Source organism: Chaetodon auriga, chromosome 4 (assembly GCF_051107435.1).
Source record: "Chaetodon auriga isolate fChaAug3 chromosome 4, fChaAug3.hap1, whole genome shotgun sequence".
Classification (NCBI taxonomy): domain Eukaryota; kingdom Metazoa; phylum Chordata; class Actinopteri; order Chaetodontiformes; family Chaetodontidae; genus Chaetodon; species Chaetodon auriga.
Window position 1 is genome coordinate 6,432,140 of NC_135077.1, and position 10,604 is coordinate 6,442,743.

The following is a 10,604-nucleotide window of genomic DNA, read 5'->3' on the forward strand; positions in this document are numbered from 1 at the left end:
GGGCCACAGGTGTGTTTCTGTACAGCAAATGAGGAATCGAACAACAGCTGCTGCTCTAAATATGAAGAGCTCCACACTGGCTCAAACGGCTTTTGTACAAGGACCTAATAACAATCAAGTATTAGAATATTAATAGAAAGTATTGTGACTTTTATCCACAATGTAAGCGTGCAGAAATAATGAAAAAAAATAATAATTTGACACTATTATTTATTTATTTTTTCTGGATCATTATATATTTGTATTCAAAATAAAAGACTTTCCTTTGGAAAATCCAGTACAAAGTCACAGCTGGTAGATTCACAAATATTCAGTTGTGTTAGCACACATACAAAAAAAAAAAAAAGCCAGTCACTCTCAAAATTAAGTGTTCAAAGGCAGACCCCCACTACAAATGTTAAACTTTTGCCACATTGTCATATTAGGTGGCTTTTGCATGCATTTCACAAATCTATTATTAACCAGTTTGATATATGAGCAGACTGTTAATTCTTCATGCAAACCACATCATCTGAATAGTTAATCTGTGATCAGGTGAAATACATTTAAAACGTGGTTCAAAGACATCTGCAACTTATTCAGCACCTGAATTACATCAATAATTATGTTCATATAAAGTAAACTCCTGCAACTTGAGTTCTGATGGCTAGCGTCTGTGCCAAAATGCACTTAATATTATATCACCTGGGTCAAGTACACAACAACTGAAACCACTACAGGGGAAAGATTGGAAGGAGACAATATGCTCAAGGATTTATTAAAAATAAAAGCATTGCACACATTCTAAAACAGCTCGATGACTTCAATGGAGTACTGTCCTACGTCCTTCTTCACCTTCATCTTATTGAGCTCCTGGAGGCTGCCCTCGATCTTTCCAAGCTCTGAAACCAGTCTCACCTGAGGACACAAGAAGGGATCTTTAACTTTAATTTTTCAGCCATTTTTGCCTCTGTTTGATAGTGACAGTCGTGACCATGCGACCAAAACTGCCGTATATTTTGCACATTTTTGTGCGACTTTTGCAGAGTATTTAACATTCAGCCAGTAACTGAGCAGACAAAAGGGTTTGTTTGTTACCTGAGACTTAACAAAGCTGTGGAGGTTCAGCAGTAAGCCTTTGGCCTCAGGAGTCATCACTAGCACAGTGAAATGGGCATCCAACAGTAAGCATACCCAATCCATGATCTGCAATCAAATGCAAAGGAAACCAGAGTTAGTAATGTGAATCTTATATCAAGTTTAATTACTATTGCAGGGAGTTTGAGAATTCTGTATGTCATCATGCCAGTTTTACTTGTTTTTGTTTTGTTTTTTACATATTAGAAATTTATAAAACAAGTTGGAAAAATTGTCTGCACTTAAATCAGACCGCACACAGCACAGGCCAAAATGAGAGTCCACCAGATCTGGATTTGACAATCTCACAGCAAAACATTTTTCCTGGTGTGACTGACGCTAGCTGCTGTGCTAATATGTCAAGTGTGGTCACCCTAATTATCAAGTTAAGGCAGTGACTACATTTCCATGCACATAATATTCTGGTTCTTCCCATTATTCCAAAAAAGACAGCATTCCTATTAAGCTGTTTACATGGATAAGGAAAAATGAATATCCCATTAACATCCCCATTCACATGCAGTCATGCATACTCCAGAAATTGGTGATCTTGTTAGACCGTGCAAACACAGCCTCCCTCTCCCATTCGGTCAAAAGGCTGGTGTTGCGATTTATGTGCATATCCAAAAACTGCTGAAGTCTTTCTCAGTGTCTAAAAGTAGGTGTGTTTCTCCTTCTAACCATGTGACCCTGACTTGGGGGTGTGTTCACAGCGTTTCCACAACATAACCGAGGGCATCCCATTGAGCTGAACAGAGGCAATGACATCGGTTTTTCAGAGCTCTGATACATAGTCTAGTTGTTCATTCTCAGCCAGAGGAAAAGAGGGGAGTGTTGAGATTATTTTCTAGGACAACACAAGATTTTCCAGGACATTTTACCTTCTCTCTCGCTTCCATGTGTTTTCCATGACTGGAAAATTGGTCAATTGTTTTCAAGGTTTTCCAGGACGTATGGGAGCCCTGATATTATCATATTAGCAATAACAGTGGGAAATGAGTGTGCATGTAAACATAATGATCAGAGTCATCAGTGATACAGACCTGAGTCAGACTCGGTGACCTGAATCCATGCATTTGTGGGTAAGCGTCTTGGGAATATTTTAGGTAAAGGAACTGCAGGTACTGGAGAAAAAGCTGATAGGACGAGAAAGAAACTTGACATTGTAAACACAGGTTTTTGTAAGCATCCGCAGTTCTTGTTATGAAAATTCAGAGATGGGGAAAGCCAACTAGCTGTTACTCACAACAACATGTTGGGAGGAGAGATCTTTTAGGTGTGGGAGGAGGAAAGTGTCACTGTATGCCGTCAGCAGCACCTCATTTCTGTGCAGCTTGAGTTAAGGTCTCATAGTTCTCTGTATCTTGAAATTCAGATCATTACACACCAAACAGCTTGCAAGTAATCTGGTGTCTGTGCACTGGGAGGATACAGTAAAACAGCCTTGTGTAGTCCCACTGGACAGATCTGTTCTGGTGGAGTTGAGCTCTTTCCCTTCTCCTCTGCTCTGGTCTTAATGATGGTGCCACCTCCCCCGAGAGCATCTGGGCAGTCTTCGTCAAAGAGAGTGGGGCTGAAACCATTCTGCAAGCCATCCTGGCCATGCTCCCTGGCGATTAGGGTTTCCATGAAGGAGACGCTGTCAGGCTCCAGGCTCACTTTCTCTGCATCCACGTCTGGCATACTGCAAGACGAAGGTACAATAACACAGTTATTCTCTCTGAATTTTCATAACAAGAACTGCGGATGCTTACAAAAACCTGTGTTTACAATGTCAAATGCAAATCAACTGTTTGAAGCCACCACATGCAGACTGTCAAGAATGTATTCAAAGCCATCACCTAATAAAGGCCTTAAGACAGGCACAGGTGACAGCTTCTGGGATGTCGGGGAAGAACTGCAAGCAGAGCTGACACAGAAAGTAGTCCTTCCTCTCCAAGGCCAGGAGCACAAGGTCAGGACACACACTGTCAAGAGTCATGGTAGCACATGGTCACATTCAACACAAACAGCACATAATTGAATTCCTCCACCAGTATTAAGAAATGCCTTATGAGTCGTTCACGTTTTCATTTTTACCCTTCAGTCACTTTCCCTTCAAAAAAATAACATCATCCTGATGCCATAGCCACGCCTCACTGACCTGTGGCAGAGGGACTGAGTGTGGACTAGCTGTGCCAGGGTGCTTGGGGTGTAGAAGGCTGGATCAGCCAGACTCCGGACCACAAGGGTTGATGCTAGCTGCCCCACTGAGGACTGCAGGTCCTGGATGTCTGTCCTGGACAGGAGCCCCTCCACCTCTTTCTGGACCTCTTCAACTGGTGCTGTCTGCATGAGGAAATTTAAATACGTTATAATTGTAAACTGACTTTTTTGTTAACACTGTTCCAGCAATTTGCCAGAAAGCAATGAAAACCCAAAAGTTTACCTTAATGAGATCCAGAACTTGGTCAGTTGTTAAACTAGGTGCTGATTGGGTCTTGCGGTTTGCTCTCTGCATGGAAACACAACATAATCAAACCACTGACAACATTACTGAACCATTAATCTTCAGGTGGCACTAAATTCAACCACACACAAAACTTTAAACACCGAACAGAGTCAGTGAATTGCTGATTTGCAAAAACTGTCACATACAAACGGTAACTGGTGCCGTTATGACTCTAGCCTGGTTGAGCGTTTATTCAGTAATTTCTTATTCTGGGATGAATTGTTCAATCAGACAGTCAATCACAACTTCACATGATGCTAGTGCTGATTAGTGCCATGAACAATGTTTTTTATATATATATATACTGTTGGTCTGGGAAACACTGTAGGCCAGGTTTTAAGGCAATCTATACAGGCAGGGTGCCTTATTTTGCCTTACCGTCTTCCTGGTGTCGACTGCTCTAGAGGGCTGAGCTTTCTCTCCATGCAAAATGTTATTCCAAGATGGTACAGAAACAGGAGCTTTGGACTCTGTAGCAGTCAGAAAAACACACTGTATTAAGTAAACGTTCAAATTTGAAATGTAGAAAATGACTGCCAGTCTTGCAGTGTCACTAGGAACAACCAATCAGATGACTAAATATGCATTATTCACTATGTTATAGCAATATTATGTATATCAGTGTACTCGGACATCAAACGTTTCCATCACACTGTAGGTCATTTGTTTAATGCAGTTATTGTTATTATTATTACAGCAGCAGTACAACACATTTGTTTTAGCTCACCTTCAGTCTTGGCCTGCCTTAGTTTCCCCAGGGCAGAGGCCAGGGAGGATTTGGGGCACTCATATGGAATAACAGACAGGGTCTTCCCATGTGGAATGAATAACTTGTTGGAGTAAGTCCATAGCTAAATGAAAACAAACAAGGCAAGTTAAGATAGATAGCGAGAGGGGTGATAGGCAGCACAACTAGCATATTTATGTGTCATTTTAAGATTGTGAACTGCCATAAAGTTGTGAGGAGGGAGAGTGAGCCCTGTCACAGTGGAGAGCAGACACAATGCTCTGCCAAAGTCATACAGTCCTCCATCAGCACCCAGCAGCTGGAAGGACAGGGAACCTTGGCCTGTAGTAATACAACCCTGATTCCTCCCAATTTGTTGTTTTTTTGGAATCTGGGTTGTAACAACGATGAGGGAAGCCCGAGTGGGTGGTTCATGCATACTTCTAACTTCTGCAGTACACACTGGTGATTGTTCTGTCTGAGCTCTAGGGCCCTGCCACAAGCACAACTAAAAATTAATAACAGCGTATTGTTTTATCCACTGATCATAAAACAGACATATCAGGAAAAAAAAAAATAGCTTGGTGGCTTACTCGCATTTAATCCACTAACACATTCCTACCTGTCCGTAGATTTTACCCGCCATCTCTTTTCCTGCCTGAAGCGTCTGGAAATTGGTATTCCAGATGCAGAGGAAGTCTGAAAAGAGTCATTCAACAACCACACACTGACATCAGATACTGGAATCACACATCTTCAAGTCATCATTTGAAAGCATTCAGTCCAAAACCAAGGCTCACGTGTCAAAATGAAACACTATTTGCATTATTATTATTATTTCTAGTCTTTGATTGTTAGCCTTGTCATCATTTAAGTTAGAATAATTTGAACCTATAAATTAAGTTTAGTTTCAACAAAAAAAAATCCTTGATATTTCCCCCACAGGACAAGATGCAGAGACTAGAAAATGAATGCAGGTCAGTCACCCGACTCTCTATAAAAGCTCTATAATATAAACTGCACGCCTGCTCGTCTCATTCCTGGTATTGTGTGTAAAATTTACCAATGCAAGAACCTTTTTAGTAAAGACTGACCATGCAGGGTTTTTTCTTCTTTGATCATTTTCGCAGTGTGAACTTTTCTTACTTAAAACCTTTAGGACACAGCTCTGGTGTTGTACATGCTGACTCAATGGCATGGCGTGCTGAAAGCCTTGCAGTGTATCCAAGATTGACGGCATTAAGATCTATCAGGCTTAAAACGGTTCTTCTAGGGGAGTGAAATCCAGCCAGATGCTCAGGCTAATTACATCTTAAAACCTCAGACAGACATGTCAGAGCTGAGCACTTGTGGTCTTTATTTGAAGCAGCGTAATTAAACCGGATTTACCTTTACCAGCTCCTGCAGAGGGATGCGGAACCCCCACAACAGCTACATGGGCTTCATCCAAGACCAGGGCTGATGCGGCCTCCAGCAGACCCTCACCAACAGGAAGACCCAGCAGCAAGTTACGGGGCATCGGGAGCGCCTGGGCGCCCTCGTCAGCCCCGAGGCCCCGCACAGGGACTAGACTCTGGTACACATGACCGTTAGGGTCTGAATGGCAGGAAAACGATGAAGCACAAAAAGGTAAAACAAATTAATGAGAGAAAAGATGAGAGGGAACCAATGATACAAGTACATCATGTATACTTGAGATTAAGCCCTACTGAAATCAACAGATCAGTGTTGGCTGCACACTGAGGGACAAAGCATGGGGCTCTAGTTCAAGGTATCAGGCTGTCATCGTATGCGCCATCCATCTTTAACGATCTGAAAACTACACAAAGAAAAAAGTAGCATGTGCTGTCAAACAATGATGCAGGAAATTGAGGCTTACAGAGGTAAAGCAGGCGGACGTGTTTATCCCTGTAGGAGGCAGAGAAGCTGAGAGGGGACAGACCAGGCTCCTCTCTCTCCAGCCGGTACCTTTGTAGGGTGTTGGGATTCAGTCTCTGCAGGTAGAGGAAATTGTCTCCTTTCTGTGGGAAGACAATGACAGCCGTTCAAGGCAAAGAGGCCTTTAGAAATACCAGTGACAAAGACTTGATGCACGTGTCCTTGGAGAATACGAGGACAGACAAAATGAGTTATTGATAAATGGGTCATAAAATACATGTCATTCACATGCAGGCACAGAGGCCTGCCCTCAAATGCATTAGCTTAGCTTAGCATTGTGAGGTGCAATGTATACTTTAAATGGAATTCAGTGAATTGTCAGTGTCTTTTGTCAGAAGCTAACAAGTACAATTCTGTTACCTGTTCAGTTGTGAAAATGACAAACTGCTGCGAATCTGCCACTATGTTGGTGCTCCACCTGAAAACAAACAATTAAATTTAACATCTCTGTACTGTGCTCTCAGTCTGGATTATATATGAAAAAAGATTTACTGAGGCTGTAAAGCGTAGTCATACTGACCTAATGGCCTCTTCTTGAGCAAGGACCTCCTCTATGGGCTGCTGGGGAGCAGAGAGGAGAGAGTCCAGGGGTCGCACAGCTCCTCTCTGGAACAAGACCACAGGCTCCCCTCCAGGTACAGAGTGGACCCTCCAGACATCTGATGACACCTGGAAAGTGCACGCTGTTATCCCCGACTGTACGATTCATCAGGTCTCACAATGCTCAATGACAACACCTTGCCTTCGAGAGTGGCCATGTGGAACAGGCGTAAACACATTTGGCTTTAGGTGTGATCAGACTACACATTGTACAATCTAATCCAAGCATTAATGGCCGCTAGAGAAAAGAGCTGCATAGCCACGCTGATACTTACAGTTGCTTTGAAGGCCTTATCTAAGAGTAGGTCGCCTTCCTTCCAGATTCGGATCACCTTAAAAACAAATCACAGACAGTTTTTTATGTAGTATGGAAAAACATAGATTTTACACTTAAGGTAAGAACTTATTGTTTAATTTTTTCCCCCAATTTGATTCTGACAGCAAGTCAGTGGGGCTGCATGCAGATGGTGCAGCAGCCAAAGCAGGCAGCAGAATCCTTCTCATGAAGACTCGTAGGCTCATCTCCACCTTCCACCACAAGAATGACTGAAAACCTACCTTGCTGTCTGAGACTGCCACATATTCTTTGGTCTGTGCGTTGTAGACTGCTGAACAGGTCAGGGTCTGTCCTTGTTTCACCGTCCAGCTGCTCAGTGGCTTCTGGTCTGAAACCTGCCACAACCACAACAATACAAAAAAAAAAGCAAAAAAAAACAAAAACAAAAAACTGAGCAGTTAATAACATCATGAAGGGCCTACACTGGAAGCCTTAGTGTAACGTCCATTATGATAGATGGAAGATAATGACAGACTGACATATACTGAGGAGGTGCTTGTTGAATTGTTTAGCGGAACGGGGGCAGTGTCATAGATATATCTAAGCTGAGCCTTGAATCACAAACACATCAATAATTAGCAGGGAGAGTATGTCTTGTGGTGGACATAGCGATCGTTAGCTAACATTTGCTTGTTTTGCACACTGGCTCGATGTTTACTCCAGCCTATGCGACCCTTACTTAGGATTTTCACTGAAAATGAGCTATTACGGCAGCTAGCCGAGGCATGTGTCCTGTCCTCACTCGTCTGCTCTGGTGTTTTTTGTCGCTTTTGCTAATAGCCGAGGATGCCAACACGAGTTACACAGGACGCACAGACCTGCTAGCCCACTTTAGGAGATCCCCCCAACCAAACGTTATACGTTACCTTGAACAACGTGACGGATCTGGATGTGTCGGTGACGACGACATGGTCGTTGTCTCTCTCCGCTTCGATGCCCCGAATGCCTGAATTTGACAGAGTTTGAGATGGAACGAGTCCACACAACGTGTATCCCTCATACAGCGCAGCCATGCTGGATGAGAAGAAAGTGCAATTCGTCGGATCTCGCGAGATATGACGAACGACGAGAACGCTGACTGCTCCGCCTACTGATGGTTCATTTCTGCACCATTTCAGAAAATGAATATACTGTATTAATATAGTGTGCATAACTTAAAACACACGTTCCTAAAACTCAACCTGACATTCGGAGTTTCTGAAAACTGTGGATATTCCACAAAAAACATCTATACATATACATCTATCTATCTATCTATGCACTTCTACCTATCTATCCAAACACAGTTTTAACATCGTGTCTTTGTCACTATCGTTGTTCATTTTCAATTTTTTCAAGAAAATAATGAAGAAATCTGATAAGCGAGAAATAAATAAAATTTCTAAGTGAAGACTTTTGGATTGTTTACACTGTACGTGTGTGTTCAGTGAGGTGCAGCATGGCGAAAAATTTCCTTATTGCAGTGTGTTCATGTGCGATGTGGAGAGTTTACAGGTTTCTGCTGTTGGGCCGAACAATATCATGAAATAAGACATGGCTGATCGATCGGGGTCATATATCCTCCTGAGAACCAAGGGAAAAAAGTATCTTTCATTTTTATTTTTTTTTTTATTTGTTTATTTGTTTGTTTGTTTTGTTTTTGTGATTTCCTGTCTCTATTTTTAGTTTAGATTTTACAGCATGTCCACTGTAGTGGACTAACAGAACGATTTTACCATAACACAACGAAATCATAATAGCCTGACAAGAAAACAAAAATGTCAGTCCTTTTTTTTAAATGAAACTGAACATTTGGCCTATATCTTTTGTTGAACTACTGAACAAAGTTGACATTATTAAACATTCATAAAAAAAAAAAAAAAAAAAAAAAAAAAAACTATCTTAACAATTTTTGACTTACTTTTTCTCTTTTCCTGGCGTTTTGCTGAAGTCTTCACTTTGTCTCAGCATGAAAATAAAGTTCCCTTCATCCCACCCAAAAACATGAGATATCATTGGAAAGGCCAGGATGTCTTCTACTGAGCACACCAGGACTTCAAATGAGTCAAAAGATATAGATCAAAACCAAATGTCCACTACAGAGGACACAAATGAATAGGCGGAGTCTAAGGAGGATATGTAATCTTCAAACACGGCAAGAGTTTACGGCACTGTGATCGTTAGATCTTACCCGGTGATCATCGTCCAAGACAGAAAAACAATGGTGTAATCTGATCCAGGCATGGGGCCAGTCTACACTCTAAAAGGAAATGTTTAGACTCAAAAAGAAAAAAAAAAAAAAAAAATCAACGCACCAGTTTGCATTAGTCTTTAAGTTATGACAGCTTCACTTGAAATTATATTGAACCAACAAACTACATTACTTTGAATTAGCTTTTCCTCTTCAGTCAAAGATTATATTAAGTACTGCTTACTTAATAACTGCTAGCCTAAAGCCAAGTTTTTTAAGTTGATAACTCAAAAAAAAAGTTACTTCAACTGACTTTACCATATAATTTTAAAGTACTTGTATATGTTGTCTAGTTAATTACAATAATAATGCAAAGATTATGTCATTACAATTACATGACTAAAATCTCTTTCTGCAGATTTTACACAGGCAGACAAAATGAAAAAAATCGTTTGTTTCTACCTCTTTGATTCCTCTCACAGAAATATCAAACCACAATTTGCCCCACACGATTTGAACTACACAGCTATGCATGTGAATGAACATTACATTTTTTAAAAATTGTAGCTGTGACAGTGGGGTAACAGTAGCATATGTAGCTGGTGGTCACACAGTCAAATGAGCAAAATTTGAATAATCCTTTCCCCAACACTTCTCTCTTGCTGGGCACATATTATCTCAACGAAAGTCACTGAAACAAGTGTAAATCCCTTACTTCAGTAGAACTATTAGAAATAAATTTTATTCACCATGAAATGTTGATTTTATCAAGGTTTTTCAGCCTGCTAACACACCGTCTTACTCAGAACTTGTCCAGGCACATTGTGTGGGAACTTCAAATTGTGAAGTCAAAGTTGAGAAAAATCAAGTTAAGAAGCCAAGTTTGTTAACTTATGACAACTTGAATTTTGTTTTAAACCCATCAACAATGAATTTTGAGTTAAAATCGCAAGCAAAGTTAAGTTGATGTGATTAACATTATTATTTGATCACAACTTATAAATTATCTAAATCAAATAATTACAATTTTGAACTCGTATCCATGTATTAAATAAAGTGGCGTCAACAGGCCCTCTGAGCTACTTTTTAGAGTGTATGGGATTGTTTGCTATTACAGAGACTATGTTTCATATGCATCATGTCAGTCATCTACTGTAGATATCAAAGTGATATAGTTCAGACTACATGTACACGTATATGAGCTTTTCTCATCAGGAGGAGGAGG

The 10,604-nt window shown here is 40.8% G+C and overlaps 1 protein-coding gene across 1 annotated transcript; it reads right to left on the reverse strand.

Moving 5' to 3' along the window:
* Positions 1–194: 194 nt before the first annotated feature.
* Positions 195–8,231, reverse strand: nol11 (nucleolar protein 11). The gene is made up of 18 exons (XM_076727350.1): positions 8,076–8,231; positions 7,431–7,544; positions 7,148–7,204; positions 6,793–6,941; positions 6,633–6,690; positions 6,214–6,355; positions 5,724–5,930; positions 4,957–5,033; positions 4,335–4,458; positions 3,986–4,077; positions 3,545–3,610; positions 3,260–3,444; positions 2,958–3,083; positions 2,549–2,800; positions 2,363–2,441; positions 2,160–2,252; positions 1,078–1,185; positions 195–897 (listed from the first exon to the last, which is right to left on the reverse strand). The coding sequence occupies exons 1-18, from the start codon at positions 8,220–8,222 to the stop codon at positions 784–786; spliced, it is 2,190 nt and encodes a 729-aa protein (XP_076583465.1). The 5' UTR covers positions 8,223–8,231; the 3' UTR covers positions 195–783.
* Between the last annotated feature and the right edge of the window lie 2,373 nt (positions 8,232–10,604).